Source organism: Talpa europaea, assembly GCF_964194135.1.
Source record: "Talpa europaea genome assembly, chromosome: 9".
In the NCBI taxonomy this organism is placed as follows: Eukaryota; Metazoa; Chordata; class Mammalia; order Eulipotyphla; family Talpidae; genus Talpa; species Talpa europaea.
The window spans coordinates 8,700,436-8,728,317 of NC_140076.1; the positions used below are offsets into that span (position 1 = coordinate 8,700,436).

Consider the following 27,882-nt stretch of genomic DNA (forward strand, 5'->3'; position numbering starts at 1 on the left):
AGCGCAATCTCTGTGCCAAGACCATGGGTTAATACTTTGCTTGCTTCAAAGTATTAAAGTGACTCTGTGATGTCTGCATTTCTGAGATAAGGAGGCACAGAGAGGCCAAGTGCATTGCCCGAGGTCACACAGCTGGCAAATGATAGAGCTGGGACCTGAACTCAGGTCGGTCTGCCTCCCTGGCCCTTGGCCACGGCCATGCTGCCTCTGGGCACCCCTTACCTGCACACAAACACCGACACAGGGGGCAGGATGTTGGGGGTCATGATCCACGGAGCAATCCGGAATGTCACAGTATCGGTGAAGATGGGTGTCAGGGGAATCTCCTGAGAGTGGGAGAGAAAGTGGAGGGGGGGCATCAAAAAGTCTTGTCAGGGTACTTTCCACTTTTGCCTTCCAAAGGGGGTGAGAGTGATAACAAGAGTACATTTATTAAGCACTTACTGTGTGCCAGTCATGCACGGATTCATTTTTGCCTGACAACAAGCCCGTAAGTAGACACTATTTTAACCCTTGTTTTACAGGCAGGGAGACTGAGTCACAGAACTGCTAGGTAGTGGTCCAAGGTCACATAGTGAGTAAATGGTGGTCCCGCTGCGGAACCCACACTCCAAACTACTGTCTGATCTTACCCCATCAAAGCTCTTTCTGAAATCAGCTCACATGACGGCTGAGCCAGCCCCGATGCCTTCTGATTTTGTTCTGGGCATCTTGTCCTTTCCTACGTGTTAGCAATTTTACATTGTTTTGGGGGAATCTTGCTATGTCCAGATTGTTCTTTGTTTTAAGGAAAGGTTCAGGAAGCAGGCCTGGGACCCGAGAGAAAATGAGATAGGATTTCAGAGTTCCTTTGCGAGGTTGGCTGTGAAAACCACAGCAGACTGGCCCTGGCCTTGGAGGGGAGGAGTCCTGGCTGCTCTTTCCTGCCTGGTCTGCCTTTGGTGTCTGCAGGTGCCTGCTGGAGGGGCCAAGCGGAGAGGCCCTGACGGCCAGGCTGCGGCTCCAGGCCCGTGGGAGCAGAACCCCCTCTTCTGTCCACCCCATCCTGTAACTCTGCCTTTTCCTCCTCCCAGGGAGCTGGAGACGAGGCCGTGGATGAGTCCTTAACAAGGCTGGGTGCTCACAATCCCCCAGGAAGCAGGCGCTTTCGACGTTTCTACTTTACAGATGAGGAAACGAAGGCACAGGGAGTCAGTTTACTCCCCTGATGCCTGTGGACTCGAGCCTGGGCAGTCTGATTCCAGAGCCCAGTCTCATAATCGTAGCTAGACCCAGCCTCACTGGCTGCAGAGCCCGAGGCGTCCTGCCCTGAAGTCGTGCGGGGACGAGAGTGGGTGGAGCCCTCAGTCTGGGAGGGCAGCCGGGCCACCCCATATATAAGCCAGAGGGGTGGGGGGTTCTGGGGCTGGTGTCTCTCTGACAAGAGGGTCTTGTGGACAAGACACACCGAAGCGAGGGGACATCTCTAGTGCGGCAGGTATTCGCTTTCTCATCCAGTTTCCCTCAATCAAGAGCAAAGCCACAGGTTGGGGGCATGACCTGGGACTGGGATTTGGGGTTTGGCTAAAGATAGAGATTGTACAATCCGTGGCTAGGAAGAGGGGTCAATCTGGGGTGACTAGGGAGTACAGGTGATAGGTAAACTTCACAGGTGTGGCCTAGTTTGCCCCTTGCTCTAAACATTTGGGGTCTCTGTGTCTCAGGATAAGGCCCACACCCTTCAGGGAGGAGGGCAGACCCAGGGACAGGCATGGTGACGTCAGAAAACACACCCAGGGGAGCCCTGGGAAATAGGAAGAGCAGGGCCATAGCTCAGAGGATCTGGCAGACTCTGAGTGGGTGGGGGTGGCTGGGGGCATCGTTATCTCTTAGCCTGGACCCCACCTTGGGGCTTTGAAGGGTGTGGGCATAAAGGGGGCTCCAGGGGCCTCCCTTCATGGCGGAGGCCTGAAGCGCTCACCTCGGCCATATATTCCAGCAGGCTGACGTGGATGGAGACCAGGCCTGAGAAGCCCTCGTCGGGGAAGCGGAGGCCTTCCACGAAGAACAGCAGCTCTGCGCAGCCGCCCGTGTACTTGACCACGTGGTAGAGCTTCTTTCGGCCCAGGATGTGGATATAACGCTGGCCAAAGAACGGGTCTGGAGGGAGAGACCAAGGTCAGGCCCCCAGACCTGCCAGGGGAGGTCAGTGGGGCGGGCTCCCCTACCGGGAAGAGATGGCACAAGACTTGTCCTCTAGACACAGAGAAGCACCAGGAGGGCTGCGGCCCGGTCCTGGCCCAGCACTGCTTCATGCTGACCATGGGGTAAGAGACCAGACAACATCTGGCTGCAGGTGTCCTCGTCTGTAAAATGAGTAGCCTCCCAGGCAGGGCACAAGGAAACTACAGCAGGTGATGGCCGAGCAGTTAGTGATGTCAAGGAGCGAGGCTAGTGTTCACCCATTTTACAGATGAGGAAAAGGAGTCTCAAGAAGAGAAATGACTTGTCTGAGGTCACAGAGCCAGTGAGTAGCTGAGCTGGGACTCAAATTCCTGTTTCATTCTAACAGCCCAGCTCCCTCCCCTTTGCATAAACAGAATATTAATGTGCCCATTGGTACCCAAAATTCCTCTCTGCCAGGTTCCTGTGAAGACCCTTGTGTTGGCCCCTGGCTGTACATTTTCATGGCTGGGAGCAAAGGCAGATTTCCCCAGCACTCTTGCTCCTCTGAAACCTGTCAGCGTTCCCTCTGCATGGAACGGTCACCTCCCTCCTCCTGCTGGCCCTGACGCGTGTCCCTCCAGGCAATCCTGCCCAGATTCCTCTCCCCCACCCCAGACCAAGCCAGGGGCTGTGCTTGGAGCTTCTGCGTCCCCCTGTCCTTCCCCATCACAGCGCCTCTAAACCCATGTGACCTCAGTGGTTACTTGTTGGCCCCGAGAGACTGTCACCTGACAGGGACAGAGAGAGCGGTCATGTTTAGTAAATGCTTACTAAATGGATCCATGGCTCCCACTCCACTCCCTATAGGAGAGGCCAAAGGAGACTTTTCAGGACAATTCAGAGCACAGGTGTTGAACTATCACTCTGTGACCAACATGGGAGACAGAGATGGGCAAGATGTGGCATCTCTGTCCCTCGGGGAACAGAAGATAAGACAGTGCAGAGGTGGGAAGCATTACGAAGAGAGAGAGGGAGAGACCCCATTGGGTTACTGGGGTGGGACTGGGGGAGGCAGGTGAGCAGTGGAAGGCAGCTTTTGATGTGCCCTTCGGAGTGCACTGAGGAGAGGAGATACTTGCATTGACAAAGGCATGAACTATGCAGATCCAGAAGGAGTTTCTTTATGCCTTGCAGAGCTGGAAGGGCAGAATCAAGCTTAGTACTTAGTGCTTAGTCAACAATGGTGATGCCTAATGACCGTCCCTCAAGGGTTAGAACACGTAACCAGGACAGTCCTGGCACAAACAGGGTGCTGGGTTAAAAGTGGTGAAATGAACAGAGGGCTTTGTTCTTCCACTCAGGACGGCTTTGCTATGTCATAGGGCAACATGTTCAGCTAGACCTCGGCGTCACCAAGGGCAGGTCGCCTTTGTGTTGTGATTTCCAGACTGCTCTGGCTTTACCAGCCAGACTGCTCTGGCTTTACCGCTGGCTTTACCAGCGGAACCTCAGGGAATTTCCAGAACCTCCCTAAGCCTCAGTTTACTTGTCTGTCAAATGGGGTGATAGCACCTAGGCGATAGGGTCACTGTGAGATAAAACAACACAGCAACCTGAGTAACCACAGTAACTATCCACAAGCCACTGGGACCTGTTGGTTTTACTGTTATGACTACCTGTGAAGGAGCTGGGATGCCCCTTATTGTAAAGTTCATGACATTTTGTTTTAAGGACACAGGACAAGAAATAATACCTCACGCCCCACCCTCTTGAAATAAGGCAGATAGATTTCAGAGACTGGGTGTTCCAAAGAACTCATCACAGCCCCACACAGAAGGATGGCCCTTCTCAGGAAGGACTGTGAACCATGAGCCCTGGGCTGGTCTCCCAGTAGATCCAGCCGGATCTGCATAATTAAATACTCTCCCCAGGCCCACATGCCCCAGGCTGCACTTGAGGTGATGCTCAGGGATGTGACCTCAGGCCTCGCAGCCCACCTGTCCTTGCTGAAAACTCCTCCAGGCCAGAGTGGAGGTGGGGTTACCACCAGTACTGGGGTGGGGGAGGTCTGGCCAGAGTTGCTGGGTCAGGTGGAAGGACACACAGTTTGCTCCCTCCGGTGGCCTGCAATTTACAAATATCTCTTCCGTGCCTCTTTCTGGCCTCTTGGGCCAGCTCTAGGTGGATTGAATGGCAGGAACAATCCAGCATTGTTCCAATGTCCTTCCCACCCTGTCCCCAGCTTGGTGAGGCCCCGGAGTGTGACCGGCTCTCCTGCAACAATGCCCTCTGTGTATCAGCTGTCCTTGGGTCTCAGCTGGGCCTACGGGCTCCCTGACCACTCCCTACCCCCGGCATTGGCCCTGCGGCCAGCGTGTGGAATGGTTTGGCATAACCCCTTTTGGTCACCTCGGAGCAGCTCCACCTCCCTAGGAGGCATCTGCGAGTGTGTCCCTCTGTCCTGGTTTGCCCAGGGCTGAGGGGTTTCCTAGGATGTGGGGTCTTAGCGCTAAAACCTGGGGAAAAGGCCTGGTGAGCCTGGACCAGCTGGTCACCATATCCTTGTAGGAAACTCAGGTCCCAACTTCTGGGGCCCTGGCTGCAGCAAAATCTGAGACTGAAGCATGGGGATGAGGGTGGCCCTAACAGTACCAGTCACTTCTGTCTGCTCTGTGGTTAAAATTAATAATCATCATAATCCTGGCAAAGGCAACAGAGCCTTCCCCAGGTGGGCTGCCTGTCCCTGCCTTCATCCCCACCTCCAAGCCATCTGGCTTCTCAGTGTCCCCATCACAGCACAGACGAGGGGTGCAGCTGGTGAGATTAGAATTGGGCTCTGGGGCACCCTCTCAGAGTCCCTCGACCTCCAGCCCAGCCCCCCTGCTCTCGGGGACACAGGTGATACCGATTAAGGTAACACAGCGCTTCTCACTGACAGGTGTGCTCGGGCTTTGCCAAATCCCCAAAGTGTGTGCATGGAGACAGGGCGCTGCACCACAGCTAGATGAGATTTCATCTCAGATTCCACCTTTGTGGGGTCGTGGACTATTTGAGAGCACGGCTGTGTTAGTCACGCCACCCCTGCGGCCAGCAGCCCAGAGGGAGACAGGACGAATCTCAGAGCGTTTGCACCGCGGTTCCTTTTTCTTGTCTGCTCAGGCCCGTCTTGGAGGGCAGCGACGGGGAGACATGTGCGGATGGGGCCTGACCTCAACCCACTCCCACCAACAAAACAGCCACCTTTTAGGTGCTGTGCTGGTGTCACAGTGAACAGTCAATCTTGTATCACAACTTGGGGTCACTATGGAGAGGCCCTGTGGCCCTCTGGTCCCCGAAGCAGCCCGATTCCCTCGGCATCCCTGGCCTGCCTGGGGTAAACATCAACATCTCCTGCCCCTGGGGGCAGCAAAGTGGCCTGACTCTGGGGACATTCCAACCTGTGTGAGGTCACTGCCCGGGCCCAGGGTGGATCCGGAGGAGAGCTGGCTTTGGGTGGCAGCTGGCCACCTCTGTCCTGGCAAAATCACTCCCCAGGGTGATGGTCCAGGGACCCCATAATGACTCTTCTGGCTACCCTCCTGGTTCCAGCGGGGCCTGTCTGGAGGTGGGCCCCAGAGCTTAGCCCGAGATCCGTCCTCCCCAGACAGCCGGGCGCTTGGGGAAGCTCTGGCTGCACCATGGCAAATTGCAAAGCTAACTATTTTGCTGAGCGAGCTTTTTAATACATAAATCAGATCTTGACAGTCCCTTGCTTAGAACCTTCGAATGATTTTCCACTGCCCTCAGAATAAAATCCAAGCATGCTCTGGCCCCTGCCCAGTCCTCTGACCTTGACTCCTGCCCATCCACCCCCCACCCCTGCCCTTGCTCAGCTCCTCCACACTCCAGTGGCTTCCACCTCCACGGTTCATGTACACTGTCCCCTCGGCTTTGGCACACTCCTCCCGCAGCTCAGGAGTGACGAGTTCCGTCCATTGCTGGCGTGGGTCTCAGCTCAGGTGTCACCTGCTCAGAGGGGCCTTTCTCGGGCACCTAGGCTAGCAGAGCCTCACCCCTGCCTCTGCCACTCCATTACCTGGTCTGGCCATTTGCTCCAATGTGCCACCCGTTATGTCTCCCTCACTGGACTGTCACTCCCCAAGGGCAGGTGGCTGGAGAATTCACTGTAGGAATCCCAGGGGGATCAGCAAGAGCTGATAGAGGGAACCAAGAGTTGATAGAGGGGGTCAGCAAGAGCTGATAGAGGGAACCAAACTGAGCAGGCAGCTGCGAGGATGTGCTTTCCCTGCCTGGTGGGCCCGGGATGCCCTGTCCCCATCAAGAGGAGCAAGGACGGGTCAGCTCCACAGGTGCCCAATGCACCAACAGGTGCTCTTTAAAAGCTGGAGGCAGGTCTCAGTCCGAGAGAGCCAGAGAGGGGCAGAAAGCGCCCGGGGTGGGAGTAGTGGTGGTATCAGCTTCTGATATCATGGAGGTGACATGACCCCAGGAAAGATGGATCTCGAAGGCGGATCTTTCCCCGGTTCACTGGTGAAGGAGGGCCCGTGGATTCTGTATAAGCTGTCAGTACCGACTCCTCCGTGGGGCCTCCTGACCTCACGGGACAGCGGAGGCCCTGGTACCATCACCGGGGGCCAATCCTGACCCTCTCCAGTCACCCACACGGGCAGCAGCCAGACCGCTAAGGGGAGGGTCTGGGGAGTCATAGGGGCTGAGCTGGACTGGGGGGTACTCAGTGAGCAGCATGGTGCTGCTGGAAGGACTGGGGGGGCACTCACTCTCCACGTAGAACACGCCCACTTTGTCCGAGTCCGACATGGAGATGTAGAGAACCATCTCGTAGCCGGCGGGGAGGCGGTCCGGGCCCTTGGTCCGCAGGATCATCTGGGACATGTCCTTGAGGTCTGAGGGGGGACACGGAGGAGGTTAGAAATTGGAGACTGGCTGCCGGAATGCCGGCGACGGATGCCTGCTCCCTTCTTAGTCAGAGAGACCCCAACACGCATGTTGTGGAAACTGCAAAAAAGACAAAAGAGGGCAGAAAACTGGCTGTCATCTTGACACCAGAACCTCTCAGGAATTTCCTTCCAGCCCTTGTCTTAGGTATAGCTAACATTAAAAAAAATGGTTAAAAATACAGATGAACCATATTCATTGTTTTGTCTTCTGCTTTTAGCACACACAGATGTCCCAGTCCACCACCCCTAGGAAGCCCAAGGTCATGCCTGCCTCCACCCCGGCGCAGCCCAGGTCTCAGTGGGATGTTTCCAGGGCCCCACGCTGCCCCCACCCCAGGGTGGGACCCGCTGGCACCTTCCTTGCTGTAGACCTTCTGGTCACTGCAGTCCTCCATGGGCAGCCAGGGCGTGTCTCGGTCACAGTTTACCAGCAGGATGGCACCCTGGCCCTCGGGGCCCCAGCTCCAGGAGGCCTGCATGGCAGGGAGAGAGGTCAGTGCCTTCTTCTCCAGCTTCTGGAAGATTTTCCCAGCCCCAGGGCAGACCCTGCAGGACCCCGGAGACACAGCTCCCAGATGAGAATAAAGAGTAGTCGCCACCATTGGGGCAGCTGTGACCTGGCAAGCAGAGTCACAGTAAGCCCCCCAAGGCAAGCCCAGAAGGGGACGCAGGCACAGGAAGGCTGGCCAGGGCCTCCTTGAGCCTCACACTGGGTACGTGCACCGGGAGGGGGCGCTGATGGAGGCAGTTGCTAGGTACCTTCCGTGGGTTGTTCTTCTCCACCACGCCATCCCGGTCGGCATCCACATCCAGGGAGATCTCTGGGGACAGACATGTGTGAGTTGCTGAGCCTGCCAGGCAAGCAGTGGGGAGACCTGGGGGAATAGGGTGCAGCTCCTCCCGTCGAAGGGGATGGCTCTCTGTGGCCATCTCAACCAACCCCACCTCAGCATCCCACTGCCACGGTGGCTATGAGGGGCTCTGTGCAGACTCTGCAGCTCAGGGGTTCGGAAGGTGCTGTCAGAAGGCGAGAGGCCCTCCCCCGCCACTGCAGTGTTTCTCTGTCAATTCTGGGAGCTGGGTGGGATGTACAGGCCTCGGATTCTGGGTTCAGAGAGGCCAAGGAAGTGCCCTGTCACACAGGTGGCAGATGTGGGCACACATGGCTGTTGGTCTGATTTGAAGCTCATATTTTATTTCATTTTATTATTATTTTTTAAAGATTTATTTTTATTTTTGCATACAAGAACTGGGGTGCAGATCAGAGGTGCAAGTGTGAGAGGATTCACCAGAGATAGAGTAGAGCAGAACAGGAGGATCCACTGAGATACACTGCTGAGGGGAGCAGCGGGCGAGGCAGGAGAGGTCTGCTGAGCCATGTGGGTCAGCTCCCTGGCTGGGGGTCGAAGTTGGCGATAGTGCTGAGACTTTAACCCCTGTGCCACTATGGAGGCCCCGAAACTCACATTTTAAAAGCTGCCTGGCCCAGGAGTCCCTAACTGTGTCTCCCAGGCTGGCCTGGGCATGTGCTCACTCGTGTTTGTGGGTATCTCTCTCCCAGTGCTCCCAGTACCCACAGCCCACCTTCAAGATCTGAGGGAGACATTTTGGGTGGGAAACTGGTCTCCAACCCAGGATCCGGGTCTGGGTCCTGCTTATCTTTTCTCTTAGAGAAGGAACCTTTGTAGGTTACCATGGGGCAGTGAAATGAGCCCAAGATTTAGCACCAGGCAGTTCTGGGTTCTAACCCTGTTTCCTGCTCACAACCCGTGTGGCTTAGGTCAGTTTAGACAGTGTCTCTGAGCCAGTTTCTTTACCTGCAAAGTGGGGCCCTGTAGTGTTAGAGGAGTTGCACCAATTGCAACTGTAGGCACAAGGGACGTTGTGAACTGGGTGATTCTTTGTTGTGGGGGGCTGCCCTGTGCACTATAGGATGTTTAGAGGCTTCCCTAGCTTCTGTGCCCTTGGTGCCAGTACATACCCAGCTGTGACAACCAAGATGACTCCAGAAATTGTCACATGTTCTGGTGTGGGGGGGGTGGGGGGATGGGTAAAGGAGCCCCCTGAGTTTGAGACTAACTCGGTGTGGCCAGGAGTGTCTGGGGAGGTGATGGCAGAGCCAAACAGGATGAGATGAGATGGGTCCAGGCCCTGAGCTGCCCAGGTGGGCTCAGCCTCACTCGACTATCCAAGTTGCGTGTGACTTGGACGGAGGTGGGAGCTGGGTGGGAATGAAGGTGTTCCTGTCAGTCCCCTTGGCAGGTGGGCCCTCTCCTAGGACTGGGTGGGGAGGAAGGACCTGGCACAGGAAGGGCATTGTCGTCACCCTGCCCGGGACGGCTCACCCTGAGTCTGGGGATGACTTCCAAGTCCTCCCTCTGCCTGCAACCAGGCTTTTCTGGGCTTAGGGGGAGGCTTTCAGGGTACCTGGTCCTTGGGCAAGGCAGCACTCCCAGGTGCCTTCTTAGTCACCCTACTGGGGTCTAGGTACTTTCAGGCATAGTTACATAAACTGGTCCCCTGATCCCACTCTACAGACCACTGCTGAGCACCTGTGCTCAGCAATCAGTGCTCAGGGTCCGTGCTCAGAGTCCTCAGTCCGTGCGACAAATATTGTTTCCACTTTCCAGTGAGCAAGCCCAGGCGTAGGGATGTCACCTGCTAACAAGTGTCAGCAGGCCGGGGCAGGATCAGGATTTCGGGGAGAAAGCAGGGAAGGTGCTATTTTTACCAGCTGCTGCTAAGCCTCTGCTGCTGTTAAAGGTGCTGATGGCTCTGTGGAGGAGCAATACTGGTTTTGGCTCCCAGACCTCCTTGAACTTTCCAGTTGGGCGCTCCCCAGTGCACGCTGCCTGTCACGGAGGTTGGCTGCCTGAAGCTCCACGTGGGAGCCTCTCTCTCCCTCTGCTTTTCAAGATGACAGTCACCCTGTACAGACACTTGGCTTTGCCAGTTGTGGAGCCTTGTGACACCAGGAGAGAGGAGTCATCATCCACCCAGCCGCCCCACCTTGCAGAGGAGCAAACAGGCACCCAGCAGGGAAGTGACCACAGAAGTCCCCAGGAGGACAGAGCTGGGCCTCCCACTCGGGCCTCTGACTCCAGACCCTGTTCCCTCCACTGACCCTGGCTGATCTGTACGCTGGGCTGTGTCCACAAGTCAAGGCTGTCTTCAAAGACTCAGGCCTACTCCCCGAAAGTCATGCCCAGAGGAGGGGCCCCTGTGCACCCCTGCAGCCCAGCCTCTCTCCTAGAGGCTCTGCTGGTGTGAATCTCAGGCCTAGGAGAGAAAGGATGCAGGATCCTCTAGTGCTTTACATCATTCTGAAGTTCTTAAACTTGTCCATGCAATATTTGCGCCCAAAGAGAAATCAAATAGTAGCAACAGCTCCTAAAGAAAAAATCACAGATCTCTTTGTCCAGCCTTCTGCTCATCTGCCCCAAGCCACATTTCCTCTGTGCCTGGCGGAGTCTGAAACTTACTATCTTCCTTCTGAAGCAATCTGAGTGCTAAGTCATATGTGCTTTGCTATTTCTTGAATTATTCAATTCAGATAATTTGCACTGACTTCCTGTTAGGAAATTCAGGCAGTGCAAAATAGGGCTCCAGAATCACCCGCCTCCCCCAGCCTCCCACACGATTTCTCCCTCATGACCCATGTCCGGTCTCCTCAGTCAACTGAACTGGCTGCCACTCCCCTCAACCCTGCCTCGGAAACCCCCCTCAAGCTATAAGCCATGCTTGGAGGGCTTTTCCTAATAGCCCCCAAAGCTTCCTCCCAATGTCCAATTTAACCTGATTCCAATGGGCGGTTCCTCTTAAGGACTGGGAACAGGCACCACCTGCTGGGCGCGCTGCCTGCTGGGGCCTCTGCCTTCCTTGGGGGGAGGTGGAGGACGTCTGCTTCAGGGTCTCTAGGTTCCAAAGGCCTGAATCCTACCTAAGCTCCCTGGAGTAGCTCCAAGGTGTCAGGTGGCACCGGAGGTATAGGCAGGTTACGGGAAATGTCACTGGGTTGGGTTCAAGGCAGTTTGCCCTGAGGAGCCAAACATGGCAGCCTCAGCTTCCACACAGACCAAGTGTCTTGGCGGGTCGCCGGCTCCTGGGGGCAGTGGCAGGGCTCCTGGCCTTCTTACCTTACTGGATAGCGGCGGGTGTGGTGGGAGGAGAGATGCTTTCCCACAAGGCCAACTAGGGCAGTTAGCCTAGGCTCTGGGGAAGGGGCACAGGGAGGAGGCCCTTAGGTTGATGCTGGAAATTCTCAAAGCTCTTGTCTATAGATCACTCCTCTCCCACGTTCCCCCCTAATAGGGGGGCTTTGCAAATGTCATGAAAGGTCCTCAAGGATTGTGAGCAAAAAACCTCCTGTTACAACTGGGGAAAGTGAGGTGCAGAGGGGCTGGGTTAATTCAAGGTCACATAGCACATCTTTGGGAGGATTGAGAACAAGTACCAGGCCTGATTTGGTCAAAGGCCCCATGAGCTTGTTCCCAAATCCCAGAAGGAAGATGGAGGGATAATAAGATTCTCCAATCTCACCCAGGGGATGGGTGGCTGCCCTACGAGGAGGGAGAAAAGAAGACAGCTTTGACCAGTGCCTACCCCACCCCAGGCCCTTTGCACATACCACCCCATCAAATCCTTGTGAGCCTGTGCTGTGGGTCCCATTTTGCAGATGAGGAGACTGGAGGCTCAGAGGGGATGATGGTCTCAACGTGGTTGGAGGGGGCAGAGTCAGAACTTGGACTTACTCTGTCTAGTCTGAAGTCAGGGCTCTTTCCACTTAAGGTGGGTTCAGGACAGAAAGGCGGGACAGCCCCTGAACATCTGGGGAGGCTCAGGGTGTTCTTGTCTGCCCAGTGCTACGCAGGAATGATTGCTTAGGACATGAAGTTCAAGGGCCCCTGGGTTAGATGTCCGAGGGGAGGTAAGAACAGGAAGCTTCTGGCAGAGCAGTGGGTCCCAAGGGAAATGAAGTTTTCACCAGGGGTCCTGGTAGGACAGGAAACCTAACTCACCATGGGGTGAGTTTTTCACAAACTTTATGTCTGCAATGTAAATGCCTGTCTTTTGTTCTGAAGTTATGCCCTGCCTACTGTTTAGGTCTTCCAATGATGGTGATAACTGGTGGCAAATTGCTTTATTAATGTCCTTTTTCTTTTTTGGCCAAATGTCAGTGATTTTTTGGGGGTGGGGTGGGGTGGACATTTTCCTGGTCCCTGGAACCTAAACATCTAGAACTTGTGGCAGCTAAATAAATAATTGTTCAATGACAGCACAACCTCATAACCCCAGAGGGGTGAGGCTGGTCAATCCTCCTGGGTGTATCTGGGATCCTTTGGGGGCTTAGCCCTGCAGCTCCCTCTCAGGCATCCTCTGAGCCCAAGCTTTATGGTCTTCCAGGAGAGAGGGAAGGTCCAGTCAGTCCTGCTTCCTTTCTAAAAAAAATTCCTCTTTTATATTTATTTATTTTTTTAAATTTAATTTTTGGATTAAATGTATGACTTCTCCCTTCAGTCCTGCTTCCTTCTAGTGCCTTCCTTTGCCATCTGGCCTATGTCTATCTTGCTTCAATGGTGGAAGTCTCTTTAATAGGGCTCTCAGCCATCTGGGGTCACCCTCGTTTGACAGACCTCTGGCCATACCCTTCCTGCTGATGTCCTCAGGTGTCCCTGTCTCTGTGGGATTGGATTTCCTCAGGAGGCCATCTGGGGCTTTGTGCGCCTGTGAGCTTCACACACACACACCAGCCCTCAGCTGCTGCTCCATTACCGTCTTCCAGACTCCCAGAGGTGGCCCTGGGGACCCTAGCCCAAGGTTGGGCACCTCCATGGTGCAGAAAGAGGGGCAGGTGACCAGCTGCCGGGCTTGTTAGGGAATAAGCTGGAGGCAGCAGAGCCCAGCTGAGCAGCACTCTAGACCGCGATAGCTAAAGGACCCAGCTACTCTGAAACCCAGGCTGCAAAGGAGGCTTGGGAGCTAGTTGCTTTGGGGGGGGAAGTTCTGAGACCCCTGGAGAACTTCAGTCATTGAAGTGACTCGGCACCCCACAAATGCTTTCTAGGGCTGTGGTCTCAGGCAAGGTCTATTTGCTTTCCTTTTGATGAGCCTTGATTTTTTCCATCTGAAAAATGGGGACAATAATAGTGTCTATCCTGGGACAGGGAGGGTAAGGAGGAGCTGGTGTAGACAAGGACAGTTTTTTCCCCCACTTTGAGAGGGAAGCATCCTCCAGGCTGCGGGGGGTGGGAGGCTGGCTTTATTCTTTTAACTCTGTGGCCCATAGAGCCTGTGATGAGGACACTAACATTGGGTGCAGGACAGAAGGACCCAGGCACACGTGGCCTCACTCCTCCGACCTTCATTATTTAGAGGCTCTGAGTGCCAGGTCTGTGTCACTGAGAACTCCCCAAGTGTCCCCGAAAAGGGAACACTTTTAACTCTGGCCCATAGAGCCTGTGATGAGGACACTGACATTGGGTGCAGGACAGAAGGACCCAGGCACACCTGGCCTCACTCCACCGACCTTCATTATTTAGAGGCTCTGAGTGCCAGGTCTGTGTCACTGAGAACTCCCCAAGTGTCCCCGAGAAGGGCAGCAATGCTAGTTCCTGGGGACAAAGGCACTCGGGTTACAGCCACACCAGCTCACCAATGGCCGTGAGGAAGAGCCCAGCCTGGTCGATGGGGGTGCTCCCTTCCTTCTCGTAGTAGCTGACGGTGACCTTGGTGGGGAGCAGGTGCAGTGGGAGGGAGAGAAGAGCAGAGGTCACAGGTCACAAGCAGGAAAATTTGCAGCGACCTCCCTCCCTGCCTTCCACTTCATAGCCTGCAAGTCAACTCCCTCCAAAAACCCACTCTCCTCCAGGAAGCACTCCTGGGTTGGTGGGATGCTTCTCCCAGATTATCAAATGAAATAGGGACTCTCCACCTCTCAGAGGGCAGCAGGGAGTGTCTGCCTCCCTGTGCCCCCTCCTGTGTTGTGCTGCCTGCAGGATGCCCACATCTGCCATGGTGGACTAGGTACCCTGGGCACGGGGCTGAGGTGGTTTTTCTTGCATAGTGCCCAACACCAACGTGGCCATGGGCACATATTCAGGAAACCCCTTAGAGGGGTCTTATCTTGGCTTCATAACAATGGCAAGTCACTTGTCAACTGGGTGTTCAGCACCCTGTTTTATACATGATGAGACCGACCAAGGATGAGCATGGCTGTGCCTTCTGGGGATTCCAATGTGGCATCATTCAGCAGGCCACAATTTTAACCTGGTGTGAAGCCACCGTCCCAGTCTAACACTGAACTAGGTGAGAGAGGAGCCAAGAGCCCTGTGCCTGGGTATCACGGCAGAACGCAAACTGTGTCACTGAACATTTCTTCATATTGACATCACGTCCAAATGGCAATATTTTGATTTACAGGGCTCAGTAGAACACAGTATTAAAGTTAAGTGCACCTGTTTCTTTCCCCTTCTGATGTAACTGCTAGCATTGGGGGTCTCGATGCCCACTGGCCTGGCTCCCGGGGCCTGGTACCTTGTCGCTGCTGGCCTCCGCGCTCGCCTGGCTCATGCTGAGCCGCAGCGTGGTGCTGGGCGACAGGGGCCAGCGCTGCTTGCCATTGGTGGCCACCTCCTCGGCCTGCCCATCATGCACCACCTCCACCTGCACGCACTCCGTGTGCTTCAGGCTGAATGTCTGTGCCCCGGCCGGCGCCGCGCTGTGGGGAGAGAGAGCCAGTTAGGGGGCCCACCGGGACAGGCGGGACAAGGGCCTTCGGGGGGCATCCCTGGAGGAGCAGGGCTGCTGGGCTCTCCCAGGTCGTCTGGTCTGAGGAACCCTGAAGGACCCAGCTGCTCTGCATTTATCTGGTCCTTATGAGGCTGCTAGTTACAAATACAGACTCACTGGGCCCATCTTGTGCTTACTGAGTGATGAGGGGCCTGGGGATCTGCATTCTTCACCAGTTTCCTGGTGCTTCTGGTGGGCAGAAGCCTTGGGAGCCACGAGATGAGGGCGGCAGAGGAGTAGATTTGCTCCAAAGGCAGCGGGCTCGAGACCCAGCCTCCTAGCCCCTGCCCAGCATTGGGGTCGGAGTCCAGGGCAGGAAAATGCCGGGTTTACATGGGGAGAGAGCTTGGAACTTGGGTCCTAAAGGGGACCGGGAGGGCTGGGCTCTGTCACAAAGACCCCTCCTTCTTGCCGTAGTTGCCCGCTCCTGGGAGTCAGCCATTTCTTGGGCTGCAGGGGCAGTTTCCTAAATACATTGGGAATTCTGAGACATCATCTAGCCTGGGGGGCAGAAAATGAACAAGGCCATTGGGGCCGCTAGGGACAGAGGGTGTTTGAATCTCCCTTAAATTCTTATGCTGAACACTTAACTTCCAATGGGATTATTATTTGGGGATAAAGCTTTCAGGAGGTGACTGAGCCGAAACAAAGTCCTGAAGGAGAGATATTAATCAGATAGGGTTGATCCCCTTATAAGACAAGGCTCCAGGGGCAAGCTGGGAAGAGAGCCCTCCCCAGACTCCAGCAGACACCCTGACCTCAGGCTCCAGCCTCCACAACCATGAGTTCATTTCTCCTTTTAAGTCACAGGACCTTTGGTAATTGGTTCTGTCAGCATGGGTGGAAAAAAGAGGCTTAAGGGGAGTTAAGGCAAAGGTCAGGGAGGCTGGGGAGGAAGGTGCCTGGGCTGGCAAAAGTTCCTAAAGTGAAAGAGGGCTGAGAGGGATTTCGGAGGGATCTCATGTGATCTGAGAGAAAGTGTCTGCCTCAAAGCATAGCTGCTGTTTTGAGGGCCCAGGACTCCTGGGTTCTGGATAGTTCTCAACTATGGTGGGGCCTCAGGGTCATCAGGGCGTGCTGTTTAAATATTCAGTTTTTGTAAGGTCACAACTTTGAAGATCTTGGCATTGGCAGAGGTGTGGCTGGGGCAGCTGAAAAAGTGAACGGTGGCCAGACCACTGCTTCTTGAAGTCGGGCAGCAGCTGGACCTGGAGGGGAGACCCCTCCTGAGTCTGGTCTAGAATGGGCCTGGGAACATGGGTGCCCAGCAGGTTTCCAGGAGCTACTGTGGTGCAGGTCTACAGGGTCTTTGAACCACAGGTCTGTCTGTGCTGTTTGGTAGTTAGAGCCCAGGGGATGGAGGTTATGAGTGGGAGTCTATAGAGGCCACCAGGTGGGGTCTCTCCAACTGCAGGGGCTTCCGGTCTTGGGCACTGGCAGGACGTAGTGGGCAAAGGCCTGGCAGCCCATGTTCAGTGCTAGGAATGGAGCTCAACAAAGCAGCTCTGGCCACTCTATCTCTTGTCCACAGCCCCCTTCAGAACTACTTAGCCCATCGAGGGCATCACAGGGACTCTTGCTGGCCGTGGCCTGCTGCCCTCTGTCCACAGCCATCATTAGGAGAGGCAGAGTCTATGCGAAAACCCTGGATACATGTGCCTTAAATCTGGGTTCCAGCCCAATATTGACATCCACTTGTGAAGGGGTCTTAAGTGTGTCCCTTGCACATCCAAGAGTCCACCTGCTGACCCCTAAGACACACAATGACCCCCGCCTGTCCTGTCCCACAGGCCTGTCACTCATCCCCAGGGTGGAGCTGCATCTGGCCTCTTGTCTTTGGATTGTAAACCCCAAGGGCTGGGTCTGGCCGAGCTAGCCTAGCTCCTTGGGCGGGAGGAACATCCCCGACAAAGAGGGTGGAGCCACACAGCTAAGACTTCGTAGGAGGCACGTGGATGATTGATTTAAGAGAAGACTAAGTGGCTCAACTGTGCATAGCGAGGAATAAGGGTTGGCCAGTTCTGGTCAGGACAGCAGAACTCTGTTTAAAGTTATAAGAACAATGGAGTTGATTTGAGAAAAAAGTTAAGTTTTTAATTTTAAGATTTTAAAAATTTAAAAATTTTAAGGACTATAGGTGGAATGTGGTTTTGGTAAAGATCATGAATCAGGGAGATCAAGGGCTGGGGACTGGGACACATCCCTCCAGGGCGAGTCCAGCTTTATCCATCGCCTCCTGGATGGCCTTGGGGAAGGCTTCCCTCAGTTCAAGTGTAAATGAGAGGAGAGGAGAGGTCACAGGCGGCTGGAATCGGGAGCACAGGGGGACACCCTGGGCCAGGGGTGGGCAGGAGGCACTGAAAAAGCAGGGGCTCTCCCTGCCAGATCCCTGCCTCCCACAACCGGCACCACTGTCACCTCATCTGGTTTCATATATTGAGTTTCTGCATGCAATTCTTTCCCCTTCTCTTTTTATGTTGTTTTTTTTTCTTGTGCATACAATTCTATTTAGAAAAAAAGTGCTTTACCAATGCACGGGGCAGGATGCTCTTGGAGGGTGTGAGCTCTTACAAAAGGTGCTGCAATTGATCCATCCTGCTGCTTTCATTCCTCGGGGCCAGTGAGAAACTGGAGGAGGCCCTAGAGGCTCAGAGGGTTAATGCCCGCTGATACTGGCACTACAGGGCCCCACAGCCTCCTACCACCCCCCAACTAGGCAGGCTCTGAGCTGAGCAAACAGCTATTCTTGGATCCAGGCTGGCAGAAGCGACAAAGGCACCCATTGTCCCGGGTGGATCCTGCTGGCAGCTCCCTCCCCAGGAAGAACCTCTCAGAATTCCCGGCAGAAACCCAAAACCGAGAGCCTGGGTTGTGGGCACCTATTGTCCCTAGAGGCTACAGAGAAGGGCCCAAAAAGGTACCCAGGGAAAGAATGGGGTGCTGGGAGTGGCCATGATCTCCTGCTTAAGGGAAAGAGGTTCAAGATGGTGTGTGAGAACTGCATTTTGGGACCTCTCTTCCTGAAGGCCGGGAGAAACTGTCAAATCCCTGCATAAACTAGTGTTAGCACCGGGACCCTAAGGCTCTCCAGGCCTGCGCTGGCCAGAGGCAGCTCCAGGAAGATCAAAATGACAGGAGCCAAGCAGAACCTTGCCAGCAGCCCCAAGGCTGACATATAGACACCAGTTTCCGAGTCAGAACAACCAGAACATTCTGACCCTTCAAAGTCTATGAATGAAAACCAGAAACTGTCATCAACATTGAGTGTAGTGATTGATTTCTGTGTTCCTGGATGTAAGAAAATGACTATTTCCTTCTTTCCTCAAACTCGGGACTGGCGGAGCAATTCCCTGAGAGTGAAATTAGTGGAGTCCTTATTTTATCTAATGTTAGAAATAGAGTTTCCTGGGGTCATCATTTCAACCAACTTTGTACCTAAAGCCTACATCGACCGGATGCCACCGGTTCGCTTTGATCCTATATAGAGTATTTCAACAAAGCCAGCTAAAAATTGCTGTTAGTTATTTCTGCCCTGTGATTTTATGCAAAAAAAAAAATAGGAAAAATGGTTTAAAAGTAGATTTAATTTACAAACTTTTACTATGCTGTTAAAGTTTGGGATCAAGGTTGAGAGAATTCGTTTTTGCATAAGTTGAACTGTAACAGGGTGGTCCCCAGGAAAGGGGGAGGTTCCCTGCCTCACCCAAGGGAGGGTGGAGCTGAGCAGGAAGAGGAGAAGCTACAGAAGAGACTGAGGAAGGAAGCAGGATGGAGCCAGGAGACCTGGAGGAGGCGCATGGAGCCTAGAGACACGTGAAGAAACTGCGCTTGTCTTTTGGACTGGGTGACACAGATGTGGGTGAGACCCGTGGGGAGGTGACAATGGCAGCTTTTATCTTGATGTCGATTTTGCTCTTTTCCTTCCGGGCTTGTCTGGTTGTTTCTGACCCTTTTCTGTGGGTCCCCACTGGAAGATGCTTTAGACTTGTGGCAGGCTTTGGGGCCTTGCTCTGGGCCAGTCCCATTTGGATGGACTTTTACCCACAAGGGGACGGGTAACTTTGGGTGCTTCATTTAGAAACTAGACTCTGCCTTACCTGTATTGTTTCCTAGTTTTATTAAAGTTCCTTCCCCTTAAAGTCTCCTATGTTTTCTGTTGATGCGGCGGATGGCAGAACCCATTTAGAATAGGCAGGTTTGCGGGGTTTGGGCTGCCCCTCTCCCTGTCCTACAACAGAAGGACAGGCTGCTAGGCCCAGGGCCACGTCTGCTCTGCCCACCTTGTTGTCCCAGATCTCGGCCCTTCATCCATTGGGAATAAATGAACACATGAATCCACCCTTTTTGGTTTCCCAAACCGTATTATCAGAGTGATTTAAAAAAAAAAAAAGATTAAAAAAAAAAAAAAGAAATCAGGTCACTCGCCTGCTTGAAAATATTCAGATGACTCAGGGTCTGCTCATACATTGAAACCACTGGAGGGAGGCCGGTGATCGCCAGGGCCTGGAGACACTGCGTGCCTCTCAACTGACTCTCCAGCCTTATCTCCCTCAACAACCCCCACTGTCTCAACTCCCCACATTGTTCCACCTCACTGTATACTTTGCACATGCTGTTCCTTCTGCCTGCAGTACTTTCCCCAGCTTCCCTGCCTGCTAACTGTCCACCTTCCTTGGAGACCCAACTCCATCAGTGTGTCCTGGGTTTGTTTTACCTTGTGGCAGTGAATTCCCTGAAGGAAGGGGTTGTATTTTCCTTTTGTTTCAGTACCTGATCTCGTCTAGGAATACAGTAAGTATAAATGTTTGCTGCAGGAAGGACTGAAAGAGTAGGGATTGCTTATGTGGTCATTTATGCAATATGCATTTATTGAGCACCTCCTGTGTGCCAGGCACAGTTCTAGGTGCTGGGGGAAGACTAGAAAAAATGATAGCATGTTTTCTGGGTCCATGGGGGAAACATTCTGGTGCCAGAGAAAGATGTTCAAGGATCACACGGTTAATTGTATGATCAGAGCTATAAAGAAAAGTCTGAGAGACCATGAGGTCCTGGCCTGGTGGTCAAGGAAGGCTTCCTGGAGGAAGTGGCATTTGGCAGAAGAACTTTACTAGACTTTGAACTCTTAGTGTTAGTGTCAGGATAGACAAGAAAGGGACAGACAAGAATAATTAGACCAGTGGTTCTTAGTTTGGAGTGTACATCGCATTACCTGGGTTACAATGCAGGTTTTTGGCCCAGCCCTAGTTTGATTCAGTTGGTCTGGAGTGGGGTCTGAGAAACTGCATTCCTCACCTACCCCAACTTTACTGAGGAAAAACTGACAAAGAAAATTGCAAACATTTAAAATGAACAACATGGCAATCTGCTATATACATATTGTGGAATGAGAAACTGTATTTCTGACCAGCTTCCAGGCGGTGTTAACGCTGCTGGTTCAGGGACCACAGTGTGAGAAATACTAACTTGGGCAAAATGAGGTGTGGAAGGAGAGCAGAGATTTCCAAGCAGCAAGAACAGCTTGGGTGATGGCCGGAGGCCAGCGTTAGCCCAGCAGGTTCGAGAAAACCAGAAGACAGAGTGGCTGGAATTTGTGTCAGGGGAGGAGAGTGCAGAGCATGCAGAGTCGGCTGTTCTCTTAAGAGCACTGAAGACTTCTCAGAAGGGGGTGTAGACTAGATCGATCACCCAGGTGCAGGCTAGGAAATGGGTTTGAGGAGAGCGACAGTGGGGGACAGCAGTGAGAAGGTGACTACAGCTGTCCAGGGGAGCCATGACGGTGACATGGGACCAGGAAGTGGCCATGGAGATAGACAGAAATGGCTGATTTGTTGGTGTCAATCAAAGGAGGCTTGAGCAAGACAGGAAAGCAGCGTCAGATGTAGAAGAGGGAATTCTGGACTCTGTGACCTAATACCTGCCTGCCCCACTGATGCTGTTTGGCCTTCAGGAAGACAGCCAGCCTCTCTGGTCTCCGCTCCATCAGCGGGGAGGGCTCCAGCTAGGCCCAGTGGGACTGGGGACTCTTCCTCAGTCCCAGACTCAAGGGCATGATGTGTTTGCTCCCAGCTGGCATCTGGCTGTCATCTTGTCCATCAGCCGGACCTTGTTAACACCAGCTGACCCCAGCTCCTGGCAGTCTAGGTGTGACTGCCCTCAGGTCTTTGCAGGAGTCTGAGAAGGGGGGGGGTTCATGGGTATCAGCTTGCATGTACCTGGATGATGAGTACCCGCAAGGACATGGGGGGAGGCCTGGCCTCACACCTGACACAGTGGGGGCTGGAGGCCTGAGATGAGACAGGGAGCAACAGAGGCAAAGCATGACCGCTGCCTTCTGCTGGCCTTTGTCTCCTCCTGGGCAGCTCAGCAGTCTCTCTCACTAGGCAAGAGTGCCTCCAGCTTCTTGGGCCCTCTCCTCGGGGAAGAAACTGTCGAATCTATGTCTCCTTTCCCAGACACCTTCAATGACTCCCCATGGCCTACAGAACAAAGCCAAGTGCCTGGGCTTGGCATTCAATGCTCCAGTTGGAGCTCATCGACCCTTTACCCTACTTCAGGCCACTGAAACTAGGTCCTTTCCACCCCTCTGCATCCCAACTTTGCTGCCAGGCACCTTTGTTCCCACGGGGCAGGCCCTGGTCTCATTGTGAAACCCTGCTCATCCTTAAAGATTCACTTGTTGCTACCTCCTCCAAGAAGCCTTCCCTGATCCCGTCAGCCACAACTCACCTCTTCCCTTTGCCAGTGCCTCAAACAACACTTAACAATTGGTAGCATTTTTCTTTCTCATGAGGGTTATGAGCTCTCTGAGACCATGCCTCATTGTTAATTTTAATATTAGAATAAAACTAATACTAATTCTTGATAATTACTTGGTGAGTATTTATTACTTGCCAGGTGTCATCTTCCCATGAGGACTGTAGCAGATCACCCCATTTTCCAGATAAGCACCCTGAGGCCCACAGCGGGCAAGCACTTGCTCCAAGCCTGCGGGCTGGAATGTCAGAATGGGAGGGGGACTCTTGCTCTGAGCTCTAGGCTTGGCTGCTTCTCTCCTGGGAGTGGATGCGTGGCTCAGAGTCCCCTAAGGGGCCTCCAGGAAGGGACACCTAGCAGGGGTGGGGGGCTGGTCTGGGAGACAGTCAAATGAAAAGTCCTTGGGAACTTCTAGAACCCCTACAGGTGGGAGTCAGAGACCCAGAGGCTGGCTTCTTGCCTGGCCTCATGGGTGTGTGACCATGACAAGCAGGCTGGGCAAAGCCCCTGGGCACAGGCTCTGGCACGGCCAGGCAGGATGGAGTTGCCTCCCACCAAAGTTTAACAGGTGTGCTTGTCCAGCTGAGGAATATGCACTGGGGTGACCCTCTGTTCCCCTGTGGGCAGGAAGAGAAAGCTCGCAGGGACCCCAGCTGTGCAGGGTCCTGTGGGCTGGACACACAGGTTGCCAGGTCCTGCTAAGAGCCCTGCCCTCGGGGGGACTAGCCTGAAACCCGAGTTCTGGAGCAGCTCCTGGCAGGGCCTCCTTTAGGGTTGAGGGCGCTGGGTGTTGTTCTAATTTATGGGGCCACCTGATCTGGCCTGATTCCTCCCACCACCACTCTCTCAAGTCCTGCTCTGGCCAAGCTCAGCCTCATGCCCTTGACCTTCCACGGGCCTTTCCAATGGTGCCTGTCCCTTGAAGCTGGGGGTGGGGAGCTCAGCCCAGTGAAGGGCTGTTGACACGCATCACTGATCACACCCCCTTCATTCATTCACTCAATCAGGGAGCTGCCCATCAACCCGTGGGCTGGAGATGGTGGGGACAAGGAGGGCGGGGAGCTGGCGAGGACGTTCCTATGTATCCCCGAAGGCAGCCGGCAGAGTCGCCAGGGGCCTGGGCTCTGTACCCCTCATGTACCAGCCATGTCAAACATCCCTTCCCTCAGCTTCCCCACACATAGAGAGAGGCCAATAGCAGCGCCTGGCTCCTCGGGTTGTGTGAATGACCTGCGCTGTCCTGGGTTCCCCAGGATTTCACTGTGGATGTGTGGGAACTCCAGGCCTGCTCCCCAGCTTCTGCCAGAGAGTAATGGGCAAGGCCCTGCTGGGAAAATGGCCCGTCAGCCTCTGCCTTGGGGTATCTTGGGGAGGGGGGAGGAGATCACCCCCACCTCCCACCTCATGGCTCATTGTGTGATCAGATGTAACCAGGACACTCTTCTGCAGAGTCCAGAAAGTCCTAATCCCACCCTGACTGCCCAAAGCTCCTGCAGAGCTCAGGTTTCAGGTCCTGACCATGCTGCCCAGGGAGCAGCAGTGGGCACCCGCCTCGTGGATAGCTCTGATCCCCTGGACAGAGACATATCCAAGGGAGGGGGAGGGAAGCTGCCTCCACAGCCTGGTTGGTGGGTCAGTGGGAGAGCTGGGCAGAGCAAGATCACCCCATGACGTTAGCCCCAGGCTCCCTCTCTCATCCCTGCAGTCTCTGGGAGTGACTCTGGTTCTAGTGCAGGGGAAACATGACTGAGGTGAGAGGAAGTGAAACCACCTTGGATGGCACCCACCCTGCGCCTCTCTTTGATGACAAACCAGAATCAGATGGGGGCCTAGGCCAGTCCCAGTGAGGAAGTGGCACAGCCCAGGACCACAGGGGCGTGTGGGGCCACGCCTAAGATAAGTATGTTCGAGAGCAGAAGAAGGAAACAGCGAGTATTTTTTAATAGCTATCGCCAAGTAGATCTCTAGGCAAAAACCTGCCTTCCCTCTCTCTGGGCATCTGCTCCCAGATGACCAGCTCTTGGGGGGCGGGGCTGGCTCAGGGCTAGTCTGGCTGGGAGGAGGTGGGTGGGCCACAGGGCCTGCTGAGGAAGGGGGCAGGGGAGACCCCCGCTGTGTGCAGCTCAGGAAAGTGGGGTCCAGAGCCCTTGGGAAAGGCAGGTGGGTGTTCACTCATCTTTGTGACTCAGGAGGGGGGCCAAGACACCACTCCCTAACTGGGCCAGGACCCTCCAGGCTCATCCCTTGGTGTCTCCTAGAGAGCTTGGAGGCAGGACCTGGGTGGGTGGGGAAGGATGGAGGGTGGCTGCTAGGGGCGGCTAGGGGACAGAAGCCTCATGCTGCTAAACACCCTCCAATGCACAGTGCAGCCCCCCACCATAAAGACTGATCTGGCCCCAAGTGCTCTTGACCTTCGGGGTTCTGGCCACCCGGGCTGCTGAGCACTGGAAATCAGACCGTGCACATTGAGGTGTGCTGTGAATCTAAAATACACAAGTTTCGAGACTCGGTATGAAAAGGAGATGTAAACTATTTCATCTTGTTGATACTTTTTGAATCAATTACCTGTTGAAATGCTAACATTTGGGGTATCTTGGGTTAAAAATTATTAAAATTAATTCCACTTGTTTATTTGAAACCACCCAAAGGTGTGGCTCCTAGAAAATGAAAATTGCCCATGTGGCTCTAGCTGTGACTCCCACCCTCTTTCTGTGGGACTAGACTGCCCTGCTCTGGGGGTGGGGGTGACGGTGGGGTGGGGGCATCAAATGAAGTGCAGGTGTGGGGGGGTGTGGGCCGTGTGGCTGTGGCTGCTTTCTTGAGAGGGACAAAGGGGAGGTCACACCTCTGCCTGGAGGGAGGATGAGTCCACACCTCCCCCATCCCTGTCCCGGCTCAGCCTGGGCCTCTCTGCCAGGACAGAGGGAAAGGGAGGCTGGAGCATGGCCCCCTTCTTTACTCCCCACCCCCACTGGAGGCTGCATCAAAAGCGCCCCAGTGAGCAAACAGGCAGGCGGGTAGAGTGACAGCTGGGGCTTAGAGGCCTGAGAGTCCTGGCTCCCCGCCCACTCCCTGGCAGTGCCCATTTCAGGAATGGGGGTAGGGAGGATGGGCCGCTCTCTGGGCCACTGAGGCCTGGACCCCACTCCATGACCTCCCCCAGTCATTTCCGGGGTTTACAGCTGGGCTCTCAGCCGCGAGTGGATAGGGTCCCGGTCCGTGAAGTGACTGGGCCTTTGCCCTCTGCCTCGGGGAAGGAGGCTGGGGCTTGATGGTATCAGTGTGGCCAGTGCCTGCGGAGGAGGTGGCAGGCAACTGGCTGGGCAGGGCAGCCCGGGCCACTGGAGGTGACGGAGAACTGGCTGGGAGGGTGTGTGGGAAGACAGGGTTGGGGTTTGGTGGGAGCGTGGGGTGGGGCAGGGCGCTCCAGACGACAGAGTGCATTGGGAGCAGTGAACCACATTGGCACCAGCTCAGTTCAGGGCACAGGGAGGTTAGAGGTCCCGTGGAGGTAGGCAGCACAGGGCCCCACTTCAGTCCTGCTTGCTCCCTTCTTTCAGCACGACTCCTCCCACCCCAGCAACGGGGAACATTTCAAATGCTTGCAAGAGAGGGCTTTCTCCACCCCTGCCTTCACACCCAACACCTTCCCAGGCCTGCTCTCCCCTCTCCCCCTGAACCCCCAACACCTGCAGGGAAGTGGATCATTGAACAACCTCTATTCCCCAGCCCACGCATCCTGCTGTCTCAGAAATCCTGCACTCCAACAAAGTTTGAGGCCAGGAGAAGAGGAGGGGGGAACAGTTTTGAATCAGGCTCTTTTCTCAAAGAACCCCCTCATGCCCATCCAGAGTCCCAGGCCCTCGGCGGGGTGGAACGAGGTCATTCCCTGACCCCAGTGTGAAGTTAGGGAAGGCATTTGGGGACAAGGCTCTTGACCAGTGCTCAGGATAGACAACCACCAGAGCCCCCATAGGGTGAAACCAGAGCCTGAGCACCCCCAAAGGCAGGATTCTACCCCAGGAATTTCCCTCTGGTCCTGCCCCTGTCCCCCAGCAAACCCTGGGAAGAAGCTCAGATGATCTTGAGGTGGGTGGTGAGTCAGGAGGTTTGGGGAGGTGTCTTGAGGTCATGAGCAAAAAAACACTAGCACTGTGTCAGCAAAGTGCAAGGGGAGAGGATTTTGGGGGAACCTGGGGGGGGCAGGACAGCGGTAGTGAGGGAGTTGGAGGCTTGTGTCAGTGTATCTGGGAGATTCTCGGGACTTTGGGGGGAATGATACAAGATTTAGGGGTTGTCAGGTTTCTGGGTGAGATTCTTAGTATTTCTGGCGCAGGGGTCCCTGGATGAGGCACAGCTCGGTTTGGAGGAAGGAATCTGCGTCCCCGAGCTCGGGAAGGTCTCCAGGTGGCTAGGGGTGCGATCTCAGGCCCTGCCCCGGGGTCGGCAGAGGGTCTCCAGCCCATGCAGAAGCGCCCCCCTCACCTGTAGACGTCGGTCCAGAGGTGCGTGCCCAGCACATACACCGCCTCGACGCGGCTCCCGTACTGCAGCCTCACGGTGCGCTCGCGCATCTTCCCAGCAGTGCGGGCCCGGCGGCGCCCTTGCCAGCCCAGGTCTGCCAGACGCACCTGCTGCAGGTGAGCCAGCCCAGCGTCCCAGCCGCAGCCCCGCGCGCCCTTATGCAGCCGCCGGCGGGCGGGGCGTGGTCAGTGGGCGGGGCAACGTGGCCTCCCCCCACTAGTGGTCTGCGGGCCCGTCCGTCAAGCGTGACCACGCCCCCCCCGAGGTAGGGGTGATGTAAGCAGCTGCATTTCCTTACCACTGTTGCTTGGTTTTTATTCATTCTTTTCAGCAAGCCAGTGGGCGCCCTGCGGTGGTGCAGCCCGGACAAAGGACCCCTGGCCCAGCCAGCAGGGCAGGCGACGCCGGCTTGCAGCTGCCTGGGGGCAGGGCCGCAGGTGGTGCGAGCCCAGAGGGAGAGGTGCCTTCGCCCAGCCTGGGGTCCCGGAGCTTCTGGAAGCCCGGGTGCCCGGCCCTTCTTGCAGGCCCTTACAGACTAAGGGCAAGGGAGGAGCTGGAGCTGCCAGAGCAAGCCGCGTGGGGGGCAGGGCAGCCTGCTCGCTGCCTTCCCAGCAGTCGGATGGGTATTACCAGAGGGAAAATGGGGGAGGGTGTGAGAGTGGGGGCCCCAGCAGCCTGCAGGACCAGGCTGGCAAACCAAGCCTGGTTTGCCACGGTGAATTGTGGTCAGGCCTGGGGGTGCCAGGGCCATTCAGGCTGCCCGGGATGAAGGTGACCCCCACGGCAGATGAAGAGCTGCTGGGGCTGCCTGGAGGAGGGGGTGCATCTGATGAGTATGTGCCATCTGATGAGATGCGGTGGAGGGGTGGAGGGTCATGTTCTCCCCTGAGCCTCTGGGTGAGGGGGCTGCACCACAGAGGTGGGCAGGAGTGGGGGGCACTTAGTGTGGTTTTCCCAGGCCAGACACTGGCCGGCTGAGCGTTTCACGTGTTTGGATTAGAGGATGATGCCTTCCCCGGAACCCCCCACACTGCTGATGAGGAAAGCGAGTCTCAGGACCGGTGAAGAATCTGCTTTGGTCTCAGACTCCTTTAGGGCCAGGATAGAGACCAAGAGGGAAGGAGAGGTGCCAGGGGCAAGTGGATAGGGCAGAGACGACATGTTGTCTCTTAAGTCAGGGTGAGGAAACCCAAGTTCCAGACCCTGCCCTGCCTTTGGGAGCCCTGGGCAGTACGTCCTGCCCACCAGGGCCTCCTGTTCCTTCTCTTGCAAGAACTGATCACAACCTAGGGGTTGGCATCTTGAGGCCATGAGCAAAAAACACTAGCACTGTGTCTGGCACAGGACAAACCCTCAAACTTTCCTTAAAACACCCAAATGCACCAGCCACCCACACGGGCACCAGGGCTCCTGCCCCTGGTTCAGGGCCCGCAGTGTGGGGCCCCCGGGGCCTGGGCGTTGTGACGCAACCTCCGGGTGCCCAGAGGTTTAAAATAGTTGAAGTGGCCACAGCTGTTGGTGGATTCAGGGCCGGAGGTCTCACACATCAAGGCTGCTCCCACGGCTCCCCGGGGCCCGGAAGAGCCGGGGCGTTTCACTGTGCCTTTTGGGGCCTGCCAGCAAAGGTCAGGTAGCTGGGGTCAGTTCCTGACTCCGACCTGCACCCCACACCCACAATTCCTGCTCCTGCCCAGCTTGGGGCCGGAGAGCCTGG

General features: G+C 55.2%; 1 protein-coding gene across 1 annotated transcript in view; it reads right to left on the reverse strand.

Annotated features, from left to right (window-relative positions):
• The window catches only part of PADI2 (peptidyl arginine deiminase 2), a gene marked incomplete at both ends in the record, with an annotated part of 38,202 nt that extends 10,873 nt beyond the window's left edge, over window positions 1-27,329 (reverse strand). The window contains 9 exons of the mRNA XM_084244089.1: window positions 223-326; window positions 1,961-2,139; window positions 6,924-7,049; window positions 7,459-7,576; window positions 7,863-7,924; window positions 13,756-13,828; window positions 14,637-14,820; window positions 26,130-26,278; window positions 27,198-27,329. Coding sequence (XP_084100215.1) covers window positions 223-326; window positions 1,961-2,139; window positions 6,924-7,049; window positions 7,459-7,576; window positions 7,863-7,924; window positions 13,756-13,828; window positions 14,637-14,820; window positions 26,130-26,278; window positions 27,198-27,329 — 1,127 coding nt within the window. The remainder of the gene's footprint in view (window positions 1-222; window positions 327-1,960; window positions 2,140-6,923; window positions 7,050-7,458; window positions 7,577-7,862; window positions 7,925-13,755; window positions 13,829-14,636; window positions 14,821-26,129; window positions 26,279-27,197) is intronic.
• Window positions 27,330-27,882: the final 553 nt, after the last annotated feature.